Source organism: Bombina bombina, chromosome 3 (genome assembly GCF_027579735.1).
Source record: "Bombina bombina isolate aBomBom1 chromosome 3, aBomBom1.pri, whole genome shotgun sequence".
Lineage (NCBI taxonomy): Eukaryota > Metazoa > Chordata > Amphibia > Anura > Bombinatoridae > Bombina > Bombina bombina.
The window spans coordinates 23,049,107-23,070,756 of NC_069501.1; the positions used below are offsets into that span (position 1 = coordinate 23,049,107).

At 45.4% G+C, this 21,650-nt stretch overlaps 1 protein-coding gene across 1 annotated transcript in view; it reads right to left on the reverse strand.

Moving 5' to 3' along the window:
- Window positions 1–7,154: 7,154 nt before the first annotated feature.
- LOC128652186 (butyrophilin-like protein 1) overlaps window positions 7,155–21,650 on the reverse strand; it is a 43,990-nt gene continuing 29,494 nt past the window's right edge. Inside the window, exons 2-4 of the mRNA XM_053705126.1 lie at window positions 9,026–9,370; window positions 8,043–8,330; window positions 7,155–7,446 (exon numbers count right to left, since the gene is read on the reverse strand). Of these exons, the coding sequence (XP_053561101.1) occupies window positions 7,421–7,446; window positions 8,043–8,330; window positions 9,026–9,370 (659 nt within the window). The 3' untranslated portion in view covers window positions 7,155–7,420. The remainder of the gene's footprint in view (window positions 7,447–8,042; window positions 8,331–9,025; window positions 9,371–21,650) is intronic.

The following is a 21,650-nucleotide window of genomic DNA, read 5'->3' on the forward strand; positions in this document are numbered from 1 at the left end:
ATACGTTCCGCTAATAATGAATACAAGACACAAAAGTGGGTGTAAAGGCCGTAGCCCGCATTTATTAAATCTTTTATAATATATAACTATACATTCAACAAATACTTAAAACCGTTAACACATTAACCTCATAACCTGTGATGCTTGCCAAGAGATGTACCTTCCACTGGCATACCACCAGGTACATCCCCCCCAACTCTCTCCCGCCTCTTTAGGGAGGTACCCATTCACCTAACCACCCATAAAAGACAAGCACCCCCCGCCACAGCGCGTCACTGACGAGCCACCCCCACCCGGGCTAAGGCCTTCTGCACCCCTTCCTTGATGTTAAAATTAAAGAGGTGCAATCCAACCTCATTGAGGTGTACCCCATCCTTTAAGAAGAAAAAACGACCTGTCTCCCCTTCAAATTCTACATGGCGAATGCCAAACCCTCCAAGTCTGCCCACAAAACTGGTCACTGTCCTGTTAATCTTTTTTCTAGAGGCCTCCAACTTCCTAAAATCTCATGCCGCCCTCCACGATGAACGCGGTTCAATATCGTACCAAACTATTATCACCCAAGGGAATAATTCCCTCAGTCTACCCAAATCCCGCCTGATCTTATCCACCAAATCTTTTTGGGACAAAAACCCCAAATCATTGCCTCCCGCATGGATGACCATAATGTCCGGAGACTTGAATAACCTGGCATGGTCGACTACCTTTCTCAGCACCTGGTCCCACCTCAATCCCCTGACCCCAAGCCACCGCAATAACACTGCCTCCTCTTTAAATTTCAACTGTGCACCTTCCTCCATGACCGCTGCCGCCTTACGGGCCCAATATATATAGGAGTGGCCCACAATCCAACACTGAACTTGACCTAAAAAACAAGAAAAGCATCCTAAACAACTAGATCAGGTCTAACATATGAACGAAAGCATCCAGACTTCCAACCACCAATCCTTTTTATCACACTCTCCCCCAAACCCAAACTAGCAGCTTCAGTGGCAGCCCCAATTCGGAACGAATGTGTTCCAAATTCTTCCGCCGTGTACCCTAGTTCCTTTAACGCCCGCCGAAGCACCGCCAAGAATTGAAAACGTGATAAACCTGAGCCATCTTTGTGTATAAACAACGGTAAGGAAGTCTGAGGCCGGGACACCAAAAAGGCCCTCATGTGTGCAACCGGGCACCCTGCCCCCCGTGCTTCCCCCAGCTTTATCAACCTACCCCGCCCCTCCTGGTCCGTCTTGGACCCCCGGAGCCACAACCAGACCACCTCATCCTTGATAGACACATCCTTGGCTTGTATGCCTCCCCCATCCCACCTATTTGCCCCCACCAGTTCTGATACCCGAAAAGCCCCAAAGAATGCTGTCGAAAAAACTGCTCTAAACAACAATACCTCATACCTTGAGGTGCACACCGTCTTCAAGACGGCCAAGATCCGCAGCAGAAGTTGGAAACCAATTGGCCTCCGCCTGTCCTTTTTCACCTTTTTCTTACACAACCCTTTGACTGCCAAACGGACAAGGAACAACTCCGTCAAATCTTCCCACCCCAAGAGTTTAAACAGGAATCTTAAAGCTGCCATATTTCTCCTTACCAGTGACCTAGAAATCCCCCTTTGGTTCCACTCATCAATCCAAGACAACAAGCCCTGAATCCACCCTTCCCTAGAAGCTCCTATGCCCTCTGTCGCGATCACCTCCCACCATTGCCTCCATGTCCGAACATAAGCATTCCACGTACCTGGAGCTACCGCTCCCCTTGCCACCCTGATTAACTCCATACTTTCAGCTCCAACAACTCTGGCGGGCAATCGACTCCTACCAACTCCGCTTCTGGTGCCACCTCTCGGAATCTCGACCACTGAAAGCGAGAAAGAGCGTCAGCTACAATATTCTGGTAACCCGGCACATGCACAGCGCGAAACAGCACATTCATCCGCATGCAGTCCAGCACAAACAGCCTTAACAGGCGAACCACCGGCAGGGAGCAAGATGTCAACCTATTAACAGCAAAGACCACCCCCAAGTTGTCCGAATGGAATACCACCTTTCTATCCTTAATCCTGTCCCTCCACACCCGCACAGCTACCAGTAATGGAAAGAGTTCCAAAAAGACCAGATTCTTCGTTAGACCCTGGCAAACCCATTGTGCCGGCCATTTCCCAGCCACCCAGCTCCCTTGGCAATATGCTCCAAAGCCCAGAGACCCCGCTGCATCCGTGAACAGATGCAGCTCATCATTCGACACCGCTTTTCCGTGCACCAATGCCCGACCATTGAACTCTGCCAAAAAGGACAACCATATTCTTAAGTCTTCTTTAAGGTCCACCCCCAAGGTAATCCACCTTTTTGAGGCAGCGACTCCCGCCGTGGCCAGGGAGAGCCTCCTACAGAAAACTCTCCCCACCGGAATAATTCTACACGCAAAGTTTAGCTTGCCCACTAACGACTGGATCTCGCAAAGGCGAAGCCTGCGCTTCCTTAGCGCCCCCGAAATGACCCCTTTGAGGTCGTTCAGTTTGTCCAATGGCAATCGGCACTCCATGCGAATGGAATCAATTTCGATCCCTAAGAAACTCAACGTTGTGGATGGACCTTCAGTTTTTTCATGGGCGACAGGGATTCCAAATTCTTCAGCTACCGTAAAAAATTGGTCCATTAGCCTAACACAATCCAAAGATTCGGCGGCCCCCACAAATAGGAAGTCGTCCAAATAATGGACGACCGATTCCAGCCCCGCTTGCTGCCGCACGACCCATTCCACAAAGGTGCTGAACTTCTCAAAGTAAGCACACGATATGGAGCAACCCATCGGTAGGCAAAGGTCCACGTAAAAAGAACCCCGGAAAAAACAACCCAGTAAATGATGACACACCGGGTGAACCGGCAAGAGCCGAAAGGCAGCCTCCACATCGACCTTACCCATTAATGCACCCACGCCAGCATCCCTTACCAACCCCACCGCCTTGTCAAATGAAGCATACCTAACAGCCGCTACTGCAGGGTCGATCCCATCATTAACTGATGCCCCTTTTGGATAGGATAAATGGTGAATCATGCGGTACTGCCCTGCTGCCTTTTTTGGAACCACCCCCAACGGAGATACCCTCAAATTCCGAAAAGGCGGGTGAGAAAAGGGGCCCGCCATCCTCCCCAAAGCCACTTCCTTGTCGAGTTTACCTTGAACCACCTCCGGCAATTCCTTTGCCGATTTCAGATTCCCCGAAATTTGGACCCCCCTTTTTTCCTCAAATGGGATCCGGAACCCAGAGCTAAAACCCGTCAGCAAGAGTTCCGCATCACCCGCCTTACCCCGGACCCTAGCGAATCGTTCTAACCAAGGAACCATCCTTCCTACCTTCACCGGTGTCCTGGCTCTTAGCAGCAGCCTCGCCCGGTTTCCCCCTTCCCCCGCTTCTCTTGAAGCACTTTGCCCACGAATGGGCACCGTCGCATCCTGAGCAAGCATGTTTGTACTTGCACCCAGTTCCAAATTTACATTGCCCTTCATTATACTGGAAGCAGAGCCCCTTTCTGATAGCAACGGCTGAGCCACTCCCCCCGCTATTAGAGGACGTTCCTCCTCCCCCCGTTCCCCCGATGCCCCGAAAGGACCCACGCAGTGGAGTCATTAACTCTAGCCCATATCCCTGTCATCCCACCTCATCTCCGGCCTCACTGCCATCCTCTGGCGGAACTGCTCATCATACCGCCACCACGCTAGGCCCCCGTAGGTCCTATATGCCCCCGAGATCTCGTCGTAATAACAGAACAACGCAGAGCATTGCTCCGGGAATTTTTCGCCTACCACCGCCGCTAGAATACAGAATGCCCTTGACCAGTTAGATAACGTTTTTGGCAACTTACGATACCTCTTCTTCCTTTCGTCCTCTTCTTTCTTCTCCTTATCACCTTTCGTGTCCTCTTTAATCTCCATCACCTGTTCCAGCGGCAGCAGAGAAAATATTTCCAAGAACTCTCTCTTCCATATTTTCTCCTGAGTAAGATGGATCCCTAGCGGCCCAATTGAGCACAGGCAGGGTCTTCTCATAGCGCTCTCCGGCACCTTCAGCACTTCACTAACACTACCTACCCCCCCAGTCACGGGTACCGCCCCACCTGATTCCTGGCCTGAGTTACCAGCCCCCTGACTTGCGCCCGCTACTGCTGTCCCGGACCCTACTTCCCAAGCTGCTGCAACGTTCCCCTGCTGCCCCACCAGCCGCCTTTCAAACTGCGTCAGCAGATCCCTTAAACCACTCATCATACTCTGCACACCTACGTCATGCTCTCTTCCAGCCACACCCGTGTCAGTGATAGCACCCTCACCTCCACTCCTGGGCGCCGTCCCAGCTCCGGCCACTTCCATCGGCACTGCCGCTACCCCTGTCCCGGTGTCCGGCTGTTTCCTATGCTCCCTCCCTTTGGGTCTGTTCGTCCTCCTCCTCTGTGATGGAGACCGAGATCTCCTCCTCCGACTGCTCCTCTCCCGGGACCTGTCTATCCTCCCCCACGTAGGGGACCGCCCCTTCTCCGCTGCTGTATCCTCTCTCTGGGCGAAAGGGATTTATCCCGACGCCGTTCCTCTCCCGACCTTCTCGGGCTGTGGCGCACCAGGGGGTCCTCTCCCCGCGGCCGTATCTGTAAAGAGGAGACAGTGAAATCCCTAACCTGACCTACACTCCTAATACTTCCCTCTCTAGATCCCCACCCATGCCTACCCTCCACGTTTTCCCCGCTACCCTCCCGCCCAAGACCCCCTGTCCCCAAGGACCTGATTAACTGCTCCAAAGCGGCCAGGTCCCCTACCTGCCGTGTTGCCACCGGTCCCGAAGAAGTGCCCTCTCCAGGATCATCCGATTCCAGATCACTGTAGGAGTAGTCTATCCACAGTGCATCTCCTTCCAGGTCCGGTCCCGCCGTCTCAGCAGAAAGTTCTGCCCCACCACCCCGCTGTCCCTCCAACTCCTCCTCCTCACCTGCTGGAAATAAAGAAGACACGTTAGCCCTGCCCAAGCCTGCCCGTCCCCCTAATCCCCCAAGCCCCCTTTGCCCCCTCTTTCCTTGTCCCCTTCCACTAGCTGCCCTCTTTACCCCCCGGCCCCTCCCACCCCTGGGATTCCCTTGCCCTGACCTAACCCCCCCCTTCGCGTGTGCATCTCCCCTTTTTCAACCCCTACCCCCCCTTCATCTCTATTCGCGGGTCCCACGACCCCTCTCCCCCTAGCAGGCTCCCCCCCATTTGCCTCCCCCCTCGCTGCTAATAGCCCCTCTCCACTACTGACCCCTCTAATCCCAACCCCCCTCCGGGCACCCAACTCTTGCTCCCTTATTTCCCTTTGGGCCTCCGCTGCGCCCTGTCTGGAAACCCCCCCTTCAGCACTCCTTATTGTTACTGCCCTAGCTAACTGACAGCTCTTTTCTTTTCTTTTGGCCCCCCCAGGAGTCTCATTCCCCGTACTCCTGGTCGCCGTTACCCCCTGCTCCTCACCTACTACCACCCCTTTCCTGCCAGTCATAGCCTTCCCCTTTCCCCTGTTAGCCCCCTTCCGCTGCTGCATTTCTGTCTCCTCTCCCTGCTCCCGTTGAGTGTTTGAGGCCTGAGGAGAACCCTCCCCCGCCGTCTCACCGGCTCCCTGGTTAGCAGGCCTATTTTCCTGGGCCGTAGGCTCCCGCCCGTTCTTGCCGCCACTGAGGCCCAGCCCCTCTCCCCGCCTGGCCTTACCTGCCGCGTCACAGCTCCTGTTAGATGTCCTCCTCGTGGCCTCTTCAATCAGCACACGCGTTGGCTCCTGTGATCCGCCTCCTCTGGTCGACGACCGGCGCCTGGGCTCGATGGCATCTCTCTCAGGCCCAGCGCCGCTCCCGCTCCTCCGTGTCCTGCCGCCGTCGGGAGATAGCCGCTCCGGAGGCCTCGACCGCCGATGCGGCTTGCCGTGATCCGTCCCGCCTGCAGCTGCCGAAGATACGGGTCCGGAGGGATGCGCCGCCGCCAGGTAAGACCTTAACCAGTCCAGGCCCTTCGCTTCTGCCAGCCGCTGCACCTGCTCTGCAATGTCACTCATCTTCTCCGTTACTGCAACCGCAAGCCTTAGGACGAACTTCACCTTGTGGTTGCAGGAACAGAAGAGGGTGAGTGACTTCCGCACTCCACCTAATATCCCCCAGGACTGCTCCACTGCCTCAGATAGGGGTCACCATCCCCTACGTCGATGCTCTCCTCCAGGGAGCTATTTTTCCTTCTTCCAATTATTTTCTTTGTTTAACTGTCTAACTGGACTATTTATACCTATTAACCGTCTTACTGGACATTCAAATACTGACCTATGTTATCCCAATCTCATTGGTTGTTATATTTAGTTTTTTTCTTTTAATTTATGGAAGTTTATATGTTATACTTTAAAAAGCTGTTGAGCAGTAAAGAAAAGTTATAAGCAAAATATTCGTCTCTGTCTCTTTAATAAAATCTAGATTATTCCGTCATAATATTAGGATAATCGGAAATTCACATTACAATCTTATGCACATTAAACAATAGCTCAGATGGATTTTCAAAGAGATATTCGCATATAGATCACGAGATATCTAGACATATATATATTAATATATATATATATCGCTATAAATAGATATATCAGTCCAAAAATAATCACATATATAGATAAATATGTATTTATTTATAAAATGAATAGAACATATTCCATTACGAAAACAATTTTGCAATGTAAAATATTTGCATTTTCATCTATACTTTTCAAGGAGAAAACATCATGGGCTTTGCGCAACATATTTTTTTGTGTTTTTTTTTCTATTTGTCTTCTCCATTGACTTGTATGGGGAATACGTAAACGAGCACGTGATTTGAATGTTTAGGTTACGCGGCTTAACGAGCACAAAATAAGTTATTTTGCAACAGCGCAACCCCAAGTGCGAAAAAGCCATAACGTGTGCTGTGTTTTCACAACTGATTTGTCTTCTTCTCAGTTTGTTAGCATTCTCTACAAACAGCCATAGGGGCCCATTTATCAAGCTCCGAACGGAGCTTGTGGGCCCGTGTTTCTGGCGAGTCTTCAGAGCAGGTAGAAAGCAGCATTCCCTGCTTATTAAATCTACCCCCAAGGATGAGATGCTAGAAAGACAATTAGTAAGGGGCAATAGGTCAGGTCCAGAAAGGAAGAGCTGGGTGTTGTCAGCTTACAGGTGATATTTAAAACCATGGGACGTTAATAAGTACTAATAGACTCCGATGCCAGTTATACCAGGCTTGTTGGTACAACCTGCTATAATCTAGTGCTACTTGTAGCTACAGCATTAGAATTCTCATTTGTTTCACATTCTTCTGATGTCAGCGTTCTGGTGCTGTATCAATCTGGTGCAGAGCAAAACATAGGGGCTCTTCTTTGCTTTGAGTTTTATTTGGAGTTTTAAATATCTATGATGTCATGTCCATCTGCAATATAAACAGAACATAAATTGACAAGAGAATACATTTAGTTGCACTAGTGTACAGGTCTATCACTAGACCTAAGATGGAACCTGTGAGTGATTAACCAATCAAGGTTCAATAAAAATCTATCAATAAAAGACAGGACTGTGTGGTATCTGAAGGGGATGGAATCTGTTGCTCTGGGCAGAGGATTCTGGAGACCCCAAAGGCCTTTAGGGGTAGTAAGTACATCTTGGATATGGTTAATTGCTTTACAGGGTTAAGGACAGCTCTGTGGGATAGGGTTAATTGCTGTATCCGGTTAATGATAGCACTGTTAGGTTTGTTTTAGGATTAATTGCTGTTGGGGTTTAGATCAGTGGTAGTTGGGTCACACATAGCAGTGTGTGCAGTGACAGTGCATGGGGGTGGCGGTTATGTTTTATAAGTTATAACACTGGTGCCTATTTAATAAAGGAACCAGATTGCTTTACTGCATGTAGATATAAATCAGACCCATACAAGCATTGTCTTCTTGTTAGAATTGTGCAGTGCCAGTAAATGAGAAGATGTCTAGTGTACGTAGTCTCATCAGTGTCACTCATAACTCAGTACATTACCTGATATCACAGCTCTAGTTGATCTCTTTAGTTTCCCCTCCTTGATGTGACACCAGTAATGCACATTTGTCTGCACATTATAGTCCAGCACAGATTCCAGCAGCTGTTGCCCATCACTGAGGTGTGTCACATTCAGATGACCATAGCTGGACAGGTCTCTTATGTCTCCATTCTGCAGCTCTTTCCACTCAATCTGGGGGTCTCTGAAACTCCCGGTAGTGAAACATTTCAGACGTCTCTTATCACCAACAGTCACAGCTGTAACTCTGGGGTCACTTGTGCTCAGTCCTGAGAACACAGAATTGTCTTTGAGTGTCACATTATAGATACAAGTGACAAAACCCAGAGCTAACTGCCCCCTGTTAGTAATAGCTCAGGACCTACCAACACATACACTGGGACATTAATGGGCTGTTCCTTATTCCGCACTTGTGCTACCAGCAGAAAAAAGATTCTCCCAGATTTGTGACATTTAAAACCTCTTTTTGTTTTCACTTTCATTCTTCTATATTTTAGTCATTTAATAATTCTGTCCTTTTTATGCTTCTCATATATACAATATTAAATCATTTTTAAGCTCATATAGATTTTTATGCAAAAAGAGGTTTTAACTTCATAACTGAAGAAATCACTGCATGTCTGACGTTTAAACTTCATGTAGATTATTCTATAAGGGAAGCTTATCCGTTTAATGATAATTTATTTGTGTTAATTAAATAGTGTCAGAAGTTCAAGTAGATAATAAACTGATACAAGGATAAAACTCCAGCCTGTGGGTCAGTGCAAATCATTTCCATGTAACTAAATAGCACAAATGTAGACCGATCTGTCTGTGTGTCTGTCTGGTTGTGTAACTACAGATGGGTCTAAACCCCAAACTGTTCTATGAATTCTAATTGTCACTTTTTACTGTTTGTAAAGTGCCACTAGGTTCCTCAGCGCTGGACTTGTCTATAAATTGCACTGCACGGCATATAACTTACCACCTACAGACAGCCTGACAGCGATGTCTCCTCTGTCCCTCAGATTGGCAGCTTGGCAGTAATATGTTCCTTCATCAGAGAAGGTGACATTGCTCAGCATCAGGTTCAGCTGCCCTCTGTACAGATCCCAGATCATCTCTGTGCGTCCCCTGTACACTGGATCTTGTAACTCACTTTTATGTTCTCCATCTTGGAAAACATAAGCAATGGGACCTTTTTCATTTAGAGCCTCTTTCTTCACCCATGTGACATACAAGCTCTGAGGCCCAGTGATAAAGGGAAAGTCACAGGGGAGCACAGTTGTGCCATAGAGATAAGTGGTCACCTCCACCACTGAGGTTCCATCTGAAAGACATAAAACTCATTTAGCAATACAGACCTGAGAGACAGTGAGCTCAGAAATTAAATCATACTTTCTATGCATGTGTGTTACTTTCTCAAAATGAGTTAAATCACTGTTCTGTTTTTGTTAACTGACTCAACAAGAGAGGGTAGAATCTGTATTAGTGCTAGCAGGTATGTGTGCTCATCTGTTACACTGAAGGTTAGCAGTGTGTAGTCAGGTAAGGGGAAGCCATAAGATGTGATATATAATACCAGGGAGGGTAGTATCTGTATTAGTGCTAGCAGGTGTGTGTGCTCATCTGTTACACTGAAGTTTAGCAGTGTGTAGTCAGGTAAGGGGAAGCCATAAGATGTGATATATAATACCAGGGAGGGTATAATCTGTATTAGTGCTAGCAGGTGTGTGTGCTCATCTGTTACACTGAAGGTTAGCAGTCTGTAGTCAGGTGTCAGGTAAGGGGAAGCCATAAGATGTGATATATAATACCAGGGAGGGTAGAATCTGTATTAGTGCTAGCAGGTGTGTGTGCTCATCTGTTACACTGAAGTTTAGCAGTGTGTAGTCAGGTGTCAGGTAAGGGGAAGCCATGAGATGTGATATATAATACCAGGGAGGGTAGTATCTGTATTAGTGCTAGCAGGTATGTGTGCTTATATGTTACACTGAAGGTTACTTGTGTGTAGTCAGGTGTCAGGTAAGGGGAAGCCATGAGATGTGTACTAGCAGGTATGTGTGCTTACATGTTACACTGAAGGTTACTTGTGTGTAGTCAGTTGTCAGGTAAGGGGAAGCCATGAGATGTGATATATAATACCAGGGAGGGTAGAATCTGTATTAGTGCTAGCAGGTATGTGTGCTCATCTGTTACACTGAATGTTAGCAGTGTGTAGTCAGGTGTCAGGTAAAGGGAAGCCATGAGAAGTGATATATAATACCAGGGAGGGTAGAATCTGTGTAAGTGCTAGCAGGTATGTGTGCTCATCTGTTACACTAAAGGTTAGCAGTGTGTAGTCAGGTGTCAGGTAAAGGGAAACCATGAGATGTGATATATAATACCAGGGAGGGTAGAATCTGTATTAGTGCTAGCAGGTATGTGTGCTCATCTGTTACACTAAAGGTTAGCAGTGTGTAGTCAGGTGTCAGGTAAAGGGAAGCCATGAGAAGTGATATATAATACCAGGGAGGGTAGAATCTGTGTAAGTGCTAGCAGGTATGTGTGCTTATCTGTTACACTGAAGGTTAGCAGTGTGTAGTCAGGTAAGGGGAAGCCATGAGATGTGATATATAATACCAGGGAGGGTAGTATCTGTATTAGTGCTAGCAGGTATGTGTGCTTATCTGTTACACTGAAGGTTAGCGGTGTGTAGTCAGGTGTCAGGTAAGGGGAAGCCATGAGATGTGATATATAATACCAGGGAGGGTAGAATCTGTATTAGTACTAGCAGGTATGTGTGCTTAAATGTTACACTGAAGGTTACTTGTGTGTAGTCAGGTGTCAGGTAAGGGGAAGCCATGAGATGTGATATATAATACCAGGGAGGGTAGAATATGTATTAGTGCTAGCAGGTATGTGTGCTCATCTGTTACACTGAAGGTTAGCAGTGGGTAGTCAGGTGTCAGGTAAGGGGAAGCCATGAGATGTGATATATAATACCAGGGAGGGTATAATCTGTATTAGTGCTAGCAGGTATGTGTGCTCATCTGTTATACTGAAGGTTAGCAGTGTGTAGTCAGGTATGGGAAAGCCATGAGATGTGATATATAATACCAGGGAGGGTAGAATCTGTATTAGTGCTAGCAGGTGTGTGTGCTCATCTGTTACACTGAAGGTTAGCAGTGTATAGTCAGGTGTGAGGTAAGGAGAGGCCATGAGAAGTGATATATAATACCAGGGAGGGTAAAATCTGTATTAGTGCTAGCAGGTATGTGTGCTTATCTGTTACACTGAAGGTTAGCAGTGTGTAGTCAGGTGTCAGGTACGGGGAAGCCATGAGATGTGATATATAATACCAGGGAGGGTAGAATCTGTATTAGTGCTAGCAGGTGTGTGTGCTCATCTGTTACACTAAAGGTTAGCAGTGTGTAGTCAGGTGTCAGGTAAGGGGAAGTCATGAGATGTGATATATAATACCAGGGAGGGTAGAATCTGTATTAGTGCTAGCTGGTATGTGTGCTCATCTGTTACACTGAAGGTTAGCAGTGTGTAGTCAGGTGTCAGGTAAGGGGAAGCCATGAGATGTGATATATAATACCAGGGAGGGTAGAATCTGTATTAGTGCTAGCAGGTATGTGTGCTCATCTGTTACACTAAAGGTTAGCAGTGTGTAGTCAGGTGTCAAGTAAGGGGAAGCCATGAGATATGATATATAATACCAGGGAGGGTAGAATCTGTATTAGTGCTAGCAGGTATGTGTGCTCATCTGTTACACTGAAGGTTATCAGTGAGTAGTCAGTTGTCAGATAAGGGGAAGCCATGAGATGTGATATATAATACCAGGGAGGGTAGAATCTGTATCAGTGCTAGCAGGTATGTGTGCTCATCTGTTACACTGAAGGTTAGCAGTGTGTAGTCAGGTGTCAGGTAAGGAGAAGCCATGAGATGTGATATATATACTACCAGGGAGGGTAGAATCTGTATTAGTGCTAGCAGGTATGTGTGCTCATCTGTTACACTGAAGGTTAGCAGTGTGTAGTCAGGTGTGAGGTAAGGGGAAGCCATAAGATGTGATATATTATACCAGGGAGGGCAGAATCTGTATTAGTGCTAGCAGGTATGTGTGCTCATCTGTTACACTAAAGGTTAGCAGTGTGTAGTCAGGTGTCAGGTAAGGGGAAGCCCTGAGATGTGATATATAATACCAGGGAGGGTAAAATCTGTATTAGTGCTAGCAGGTATGTGTGCTAATCTGTTACACTGAAGGTTAGCAGTGTGTAGTCAGGTGTCAGTTAAAGGGAAGCCATAAGATGTGATATATAATACCAGGGAGGGTAGAATCTGTATTAGTGCTAGCAGGTATGTGTGCTTATCTGTTACACTGAAGGTTAGCAGTGTGTAGTCAGGTGTCAGGTAAGAGGAAGCCATAAGATGTGATATATAATACCAGGGAGGGTAGAATCTGTATTAGTGCTAGCAGGTATGTGTGCTCATCTGTTACACTGAAGGTTAGCAGTGTATAGTCAGGTAAGAGGAAGCCATAAGATGTGATATATAATACCAGGGAGGGTAGAATCTGTATTAGTGCTAGCAGGTATGTGTGCTCATCTGTTACACTAAAGGTTAGCAGTGTGTAGTCAGGTGTCAGATAAGGGGAAGCCATAAGATGTGATATATAATACCAGGGAGGGTAGAATCTGTATTAGTGCTAGCAGGTATGTGTGCTCATCTGTTACACTGAATGTTAGCAGTGTGTAGTCAGGTGTCAGGTAAGGGTAGGGTTGCCAGGTGTCCAGTATTCAACTGGACAGTCCAGTATTTTTAAAGACCCCTGTCAGCTAAATGTAAAGGGCCTTCTAGGCCTTTATGCATTAGAAATACATCTGAAAAAGAATTTACACTGTGCATTTTCTATTATATGTGTTACAGGCAACCATGGGGGTCAATCATTGCTGGTTGTGTAGTTCTAGCAGCCAAGGGAGTCATATTAATAATCTGTACATGTGTTAATGGCAACCAAGGGGATAAAATGACTGCTTAGTTGTGAAAAAAATATATGTGGTGGGATCAAGGGTGGGGCCTACGGTTGAGCTTTTGTGGAAACATTGTGTGAACCCAGCTACGGCCCGTATCCAATCACCTATAGGGCGTCCGGTATTTTTATAAAGCATAGCTGGCAACCCTAGGTACGGGAAAGTCATGAGATGTGATATATAATACCAGGAAGGGTAGTATCTGTATTAGTGCTAGCAGGTATGTGTGCTTATATGTTACACTGAAGGTTAGCAGTGTGTAGTCAGGTGTCAGGTAAGGGAAAGTCATGTGATGTATAATACCAGGGAGGGTAGAATCTGTATTAGTGCTAGCAGGTATGTGTGCTCATCTGTTACACTGAAGGTTAGCAGTGTGTAGTCAGATGTCAGGTAAGGGGAAGCCATAAGATGTGATATATAATGCAAGGGAGGGTAGAATCTGTATTAGTGCTAGCAGGTATGTGTGCTCATCTGTTACACTGAAGGTTAGTAGTGTGTAGTCAGTGTCAGGTAAGGGGAAGCCATGAGATGTGATATATACTACCTGGGAGGGTAGAATCTGTATTAGTGCTAGCAAGTATGTGTGCTTATCTGTTACACTGAAGGTTAGCAGTGTGTAGTCAGGTGTCAGGTAAGGGGAAGCCATGAGATGTGATATACAATACCAGGGAGGGTAGAATCTGTATCAGTGCTAGCAGGTATGTGTGCTTATCTGTTACACTGAAGGTTAGCAGTGTGTAGTCAGGTGTCAGGTAAGGGGAAGCCATGAGATGTGATATATAATACCAGGGAGGGTAGAATCTGTATTAGTGCTAGCAGGTATGTGTGCTCATCTGTTACACTGAAGGTTAGCAGTGTGTAGTCAGGTGTCAGGTAAGGGGAAGCCATGAGATGTGATATATAATACCAGGGAGGGTAGAATCTGTATTAGTGCTAGCAGGTATGTGTGCTCATCTGTTACACTGAAGGTTAGCAGTGTGCAGTCAGGTGTCAGGTAAAGGGAAGCCATGAGAAGTGATATATGATACCATGGAGGGTTGAATCTGTATTAGTGCTAGCAGGTATGTGTGCTTATCTGTTACACTAAAGGTTAGCAGTGTGTAGTCAGGTAAGGGGAAGTCATGAGATGTGATATATAATGCAAGGGAGGGTAGAATCTGTATTAGTGCTAGCAGGTATGTGTGCTCATCTGTTACACTGAAGGTTAGTAGTGTGTAGTCAGTGTCAGGTAAGGGGAAGCCATGAGATGTGATATATACTACCTGGGAGGGTAGAATCTGTATTAGTGCTAGCAGGTATGTGTGCTCATCTGTTACACTGAAGGTTAGCAGTGTGTAGTCAGGTGTCAGGTAAGGGGAAGCCATGAGATGTGATATATAATACCAGGGAGGGTAGAATCTGTATTAGTGCTAGCAGGTATGTGTGCTCATCTGTTACACTGAAGGTTAGCAGTGTGTAGTCAGGTGTCAGGTAAGGGGAAGCCATGAGATGTGATATATAATACCAGGGAGGGTAGAATCTGTATTAGTGAAATGCAAAGAAGCAGCCATGCAGTGAAATGTAAAGAAGCAGCCATGCAGTGAAATGTAAAGAAGCAGCCATGCAGTGAAATGTAAAGAAGCAGCCATGCAGTGAAATGTAAAGAAGCAGCCATGCGGTGAAATGTAAAGAAGCAGCCATGCAGTGAAATGTAAAGAAGCAGCCATGCGGTGAAATGCAAAGAAGCAGCCATGCAGTGAAATGCAAAGAAGCAGCCATGCAGTGAAATGTAAAGAAGCAGCCATGCAGTGAAATGTAAAGAAGCAGCCATGCGGTGAAATGCAAAGAAGCAGCCATGCAGTGAAATGCAAAGAAGCAGCCATGCAGTGAAATGTAAAGAAGCAGCCATGCAGTGAAATGCAAAGAAGCAGCCATGCAGTGAAATGTAAAGAAGCAGCCATGCAGTGAAATGTAAAGAAGCAGCCATGCAGTGAAATGCAAAGAAGCAGCCATGCAGTGAAATGTAAAGAAGCAGCCATGCGGTGAAATGTAAAGAAGCAGCCATGCAGTGAAATGTAAAGAAGCAGCCATGCGGTGAAATGTAAAGAAGCAGCCATGCAGTGAAATGTAAAGAAGCAGCCATGCGGTGAAATGCAAAGAAGCAGCCATGCAGTGAAATGCAAAGAAGCAGCCATGCAGTGAAATGCAAAGAAGCAGCCATGCAGTGAAATGTAAAGAAGCAGCCATGCAGGGAAATGTAAAGAAGCAGCCATGCAGTGAAATGTAAAGAAGCAGCCATGCAGTGAAATGTAAAGAAGCAGCCATGCGGTGAAATGTAAAGAAGCAGCCATGCGGTGAAATGTAAAGAAGCAGCCATGCAGGGAAATGTAAAGAAGCAGCCATGCAGTGAAATGTAAAGAAGCAGCCATGCGGTGAAATGCAAAGAAGCAGCCATGCGGTGAAATGTAAAGAAGCAGCCATGCAGTGAAATGTAAAGAAGCAGCCATGCAGTGAAATGCAAAGAAGCAGCCATGCAGTGAAATGTAAAGAAGCAGCCATGCAGTGAAATGTAAAGAAGCAGCCATGCAGTGAAATGTAAAGAAGCAGCCATGCAGTGAAATGCAAAGAAGCAGCCATGCAGTGAAATGTAAAGAAGCAGCCATGCAGTGAAATGTAAAGAAGCAGCCATGCAGTGAAATGTAAAGAAGCAGCCATGCGGTGAAATGCAAAGAAGCAGCCATGCGGTGAAATGCAAAGAAGCAGCCATGCAGTGAAATGCAAAGAAGCAGCCATGCAGTGAAATGTAAAGAAGCAGCCATGCAGTGAAATGCAAAGAAGCAGCCATGCAGTGAAATGTAAAGAAGCAGCCATGCAGTGAAATGCAAAGAAGCAGCCATGCAGTGAAATGTAAAGAAGCAGCCATGCAGTGAAATGCAAAGAAGCAGCCATGCAGTGAAATGTAAAGAAGCAGCCATGCAGTGAAATGCAAAGAAGAAGCCATGCAGTGAAATGTAAAGAAGCAGCCATGCAGTGAAATGTAAAGAAGCAGCCATGCAGTGAAATGCAAAGAAGCAGCCATGCAGTGAAATGCAAAGAAGCAGCCATGCAGTGAAATGTAAAGAAGCAGCCATGCAGTGAAATGTAAAGAAGCAGCCATGCAGTGAAATGTAAAGAAGCAGCCATGCAGTGAAATGCAAAGAAGCAGCCATGCAGTGAAATGTAAAGAAGCAGCCATGCAGTGAAATGTAAAGAAGCAGCCATGCAGTGAAATGTAAAGAAGCAGCCATGCGGTGAAATGCAAAGAAGCAGCCATGCGGTGAAATGCAAAGAAGCAGCCATGCAGTGAAATGCAAAGAAGCAGCCATGCAGTGAAATGCAAAGAAGCAGCCATGCAGTGAAATGTAAAGAAGCAGCCATGCAGTGAAATGCAAAGAAGCAGCCATGCAGTGAAATGTAAAGAAGCAGCCATGCAGTGAAATGCAAAGAAGAAGCCATGCAGTGAAATGTAAAGAAGCAGCCATGCAGTGAAATGTAAAGAAGCAGCCATGCAGTGAAATGCAAAGAAGCAGCCATGCAGTGAAATGCAAAGAAGCAGCCATGCAGTGAAATGTAAAGAAGCAGCCATGCAGTGAAATGTAAAGAAGCAGCCATGCAGTGAAATGTAAAGAAGCAGCCATGCAGTGAAATGCAAAGAAGCAGCCATGCAGTGAAATGTAAAGAAGCAGCAATGCAGTGAAATGTAAAGAAGCAGCCATGCAGTGAAATGCAAAGAAGCAGCCATGCGGTGAAATGCAAAGAAGCAGCCATGCGGTGAAATGCAAAGAAGCAGCAATGCAGTGAAATGTAAAGAAGCAGCCATGCAGTGAAATGTAAAGAAGCAGCCATGCAGTGAAATGCAAAGAAGCAGCCATGCAGTGAAATGCAAAGAAGCAGCCATGCAGTGAAATGTAAAGAAGCAGCCATGCAGTGAAATGTAAAGAAGCAGCCATGCAGTGAAATGCAAAGAAGCAGCCATGCAGTGAAATGTAAAGAAGCAGCCATGCAGTGAAATGCAAAGAAGCAGCCATGCAGTGAAATGCAAAGAAGCAGCCATGCAGTGAAATGTAAAGAAGCAGCAATGCAGTGAAATGCAAAGAAGCAGCCATGCAGTGAAATGTAAAGAAGCAGCCATGCAGTGAAATGCAAAGAAGCAGCCATGCAGGGAAATGCAAAGAAGCAGCCATGCAGTGAAATGTAAAGAAGCAGCCATGCAGTGAAATGTAAAGAAGCAGCCATGCAGTGAAATGTAAAGAAGCAGCCATGCTGATGAATGCTGCAACAACCATACGGCTAGATTTAGAGTTCGGCGGTAGCCGTCAAAACCAGCGTTAGAGGCTCCTAACGCTGGTTTTGGGCTACCGCTGGTATTTAGAGTCAGTGATTAAAGGGTCTAACGCTCACTTTACAGCCGCGACTTTTCCATACCGCAGATCCCCCTACGCCATTTGCGTAGCCTATCTTTTCAATGGGATCTTCCTAACGCCGGTATTTAGAGTCGTTTCTGCAGTGAGCGTTAGAGCTCTAACGACAAGATTCCAGCCGCCTGAAAATAGCAGGAGTTAAGAGCTTTCTGGCTAACGCCGGTTTATAAAGCTCTTAACTACTGTACCCTAAAGTACACTAACACCCATAAACTACCTATGTACCCCTAAACCGAGGTCCCCCCACATCGCCGCCACTCGATTAAAAATTTTAACCCCTAATCTGCCGACCGCCACCTACGTTATACTTATGTACCCCTAATCTGCTGCCCCTAACACCGCCGACCCCTGTATTATATCTATTAACCCCTAACTTGCCCCCCACAACGTCGCCGCAAGCTACTTAAAATAATTAACCCCTAATCTTCCGACCGCAAATCGCCGCCACCTACGTTATCCCTATGTACCCCTAATCTTCTGCCCCTAACATCGCCGACCCCTATGTTATATTTATTAACCCCTAATCTGCCCCCCACAACGTCGCCGACACCTACCTACACTTATTAACCCCTAATCTGCCGAGCGGACCTGAGCGCTACTATAATAAAGTTATTAACCCCTAATCCGCCTCACTAACCCTATCATAAATAGTATTAACCCCTAATCTGCCCTCCCTAACATCGCCGACACCTACCTTCAATTATTAACCCCTAATCTTCCGATCGGAGCTCACCGCTATTCTAATAAATGTATTAACCCCTAAAGCTAAGTCTAACCCTAACACTAACACCCCCCTAAGTTAAATATAATTTTTATCTAACGAAATAAATTAACTCTTATTAAATAAATAATTCCTATTTAAAGCTAAATACTTACCTGTAAAATAAATCCTAATATAGCTACAATATAAATTATAATTATATTATAGCTATTTTAGGATTAATATTTATTTTACAGGCAACTTTGTAATTATTTTAACCAGGTACAATAGCTATTAAATAGTTAAGAACTATTTAATAGTTACCTAGTTAAAATAATAACAAATTTACCTGTAAAATAAATCCTAACCTAAGATATAATTAAACCTAACACTACCCTATCAATAAAATAATTAAATAAACTACCTACAATTACCTACAATTAACCTAACACTACACTATCAATAAATTAATTAAACACAATTGCTACAAATAAATAAAATTAAATAAACTATCTAAAGTACAAAAAATAAAAAAGAACTAAGTTACAGAAAATAATAAAATATTTACAAAGATAAGAAAAATATTACAACAATTTTAAACTAATTACACCTACTCTAAGCCCCCTAATAAAATAACAAAGCCCCCCAAAATAAAAAATTCCCTACCCTATTCTAAAATACAAATATTACAAGCTCTTTTACCTTACCAGCCCTGAACAGGGCCCTTTGCGGGGCATGCCCCAAGAATTTCAGCTCTTTTGCCTGTAAAAAAAAACATACAATACCCCCCCCCAACATTACAACCCACCACCCACATACCCCTAATCTAACCCAAACCCCCCTTAAATAAACCTAACACTACCCCCCTGATGATCTTCCTACCTTGTCTTCACCATGCCAGGTTCACCGATCCGTCCTGGCTCCAAGATCTTCATCCAACCCAAGCGGGGGCTAGACATCCACTGAAGAAGTCCAGAAGAGGGTCCAAAGTCTTCCTCCTATCCGGCAAGAAGAGGACATCCGGACCGGCAAACATCTTCTCCAAGCGGCATCTTCTATCTTCTTCCATCCGATGACGACCGGCTCCATCTTGAAGACCTCCAGCGCGGATCCATCCTCTTCTTCCGACGACTAGACGACGAATGACGGTTCCTTTAAGGGACGTCATCCAAGATGGCGTCCCTCGAATTCCGATTGGCTGATAGGATTCTATCAGCCAATCGGAATTAAGGTAGGAATTTTCTGATTGGCTGATGGAATCAGCCAATCAGAATATAGTTCAATCCGATTGGCTGATCCAATCAGCCAATCAGATTGAGCTCGCATTCTATTGGCTGTTCCGATCAGCCAATAGAATGCGAGCTCAATCTGATTGGCTGATTGGATCAGCCAATCGGATTGAACTTGATTCTGATTGGCTGATTCCATCAGCCAATCAGAAAATTCCTACCTTAATTCCGATTGGCTGATAGAATCCTATCAGCCAATCGGAATTCGAGGGACACCATCTTGGATGACGTCCCTTAAAGGAACCGTCATTCGTCGTCTAGTCGTCGGAAGAAGAGGATGGATCCGCGCTGGAGGTCTTCAAGATGGAGCCGGTCGTCATCGGATGGAAGAAGATAGAAGATGCCGCTTGGAGAAGATGTTTGCCGGTCCGGATGTCCTCTTCTTGCCGGATAGGAGGAAGACTTTGGACCCTCTTCTGGACTTCTTCAGTGGATGTCTAGCCCCCGCTTGGGTTGGATGAAGATCTTGGAGCCAGGACGGATCGGTGAACCTGGCATGGTGAAGACAAGGTAGGAAGATCATCAGGGGGGTAGTATTAGGTTTATTTAAGGGGGGTTTGGGTTAGATTAGGGGTATGTGGGTGGTGGGTTGTAATGTTGGGGGGGGGGTATTGTATGTTTTTTTTTACAGGCAAAAGAGCTGAAATTCTTGGGGCATGCCCCGCAAAGGGCCCTGTTCAGGGCTGGTAAGGTAAAAGAGCTTGTAATATTTGTATTTTAGAATAGGGTAGTGAATTTTTTATTTTGGGGGGCTTTGTTATTTTATTAGGGGGCTTAGAGTAGGTGTAATTAGTTTAAAATTGTTGTAATATTTTTCTTATCTTTGTAAATATTTTATTATTTTCTGTAACTTAGTTCTTTTTTATTTTTTGTACTTTAGATAGTTTATTTAATTTTATTTATTTGTAGCAATTGTGTTTAATTAATTTATTGATAGTGTAGTGTTAGGTTAATTGTAGGTAATTGTAGGTAGTTTATTTAATTATTTTATTGATAGGGTAGTGTTAGGTTTAATTATATCTTAGGTTAGGATTTATTTTACAGGTAAATTTGTTATTATTTTAACTAGGTAACTATTAAATAGTTCTTAACTATTTAATAGCTATTGTACCTGGTTAAAATAATTACAAAGTTGCCTGTAAAATAAATATTAATCCTAAAATAGCTATAATATAATTATAATTTATATTGTAGCTATATTAGGATTTATTTTACAGGTAAGTATTTAGCTTTAAATAGGAATCATTTATTTAATAAGAGTTAATTTATTTCGTTAGATAAAAATTATATTTAACTTAGGGGGGTGTTAGTGTTAGGGTTAGACTTAGCTTTAGGGGTTAATACATTTATTAGAATAGCGGTGAGCTCCGGTCGGCAGATTAGGGGTTAATAATTGAAGGTAGGTGTCGGCGATGTTAGGGAGGGCAGATTAGGGGTTAATACTATTTATGATAGGGTTAGTGAGGCGGATTAGGGGTTAATAACTTTATTATAGTAGCGCTCAGGTCCGCTCGGCAGATTAGGGGTTAATAAGTGTAGGCAGGTGTCGGCGACGTTGTGGGGGGCAGATTAGGGGTTAATAAATATAACATAGGGGTCGGCGATGTTAGGGCAGCAGATTAGGGGTACATAGGGATAACGTAGGTGGCGGCGGTTTACGGAGCGGCAGATTAGGGGTTAAAAGTGTAATGCAGGGGTCAGCGATAGCGGGGGCGGCAGATTAGGAGTTAATAAGTGTAAGGTTAGGGGTGTTTAGACTCGGGGTACATGTTAGGGTGTTAGGTGCAGACGTAGGAAGTGTTTCCCCATAGGAAACAATGGGGCTGCGTTAGGAGCTGAACGCTGCTTTTTTGCAGGTGTTAGGTTTTTTTTCAGCTCAAACAGCCCCATTGTTTCCTATGGGAGAATCGTGCACGAGCACGTTTTTGAGGCCGGCCGCGTCCGTAAGCAACTCTGGTATCGAGAGTTGCATTTGCGGTAAAAATGCTCTACGCTCCTTTTTTGGAGCCTAACGCAGCATTTGTTTGAACTCTCGATACCAGAGTTAAATTTATGGTGCGGCCAGAAAAAAACCCGCGGAGCGTTAACAGCCCTTTTACCGCCGAACTCTAAATCTAGGCCATAATAAATTCTGCAATAAGGTTTGCACCAGTGGTGGTTCCAG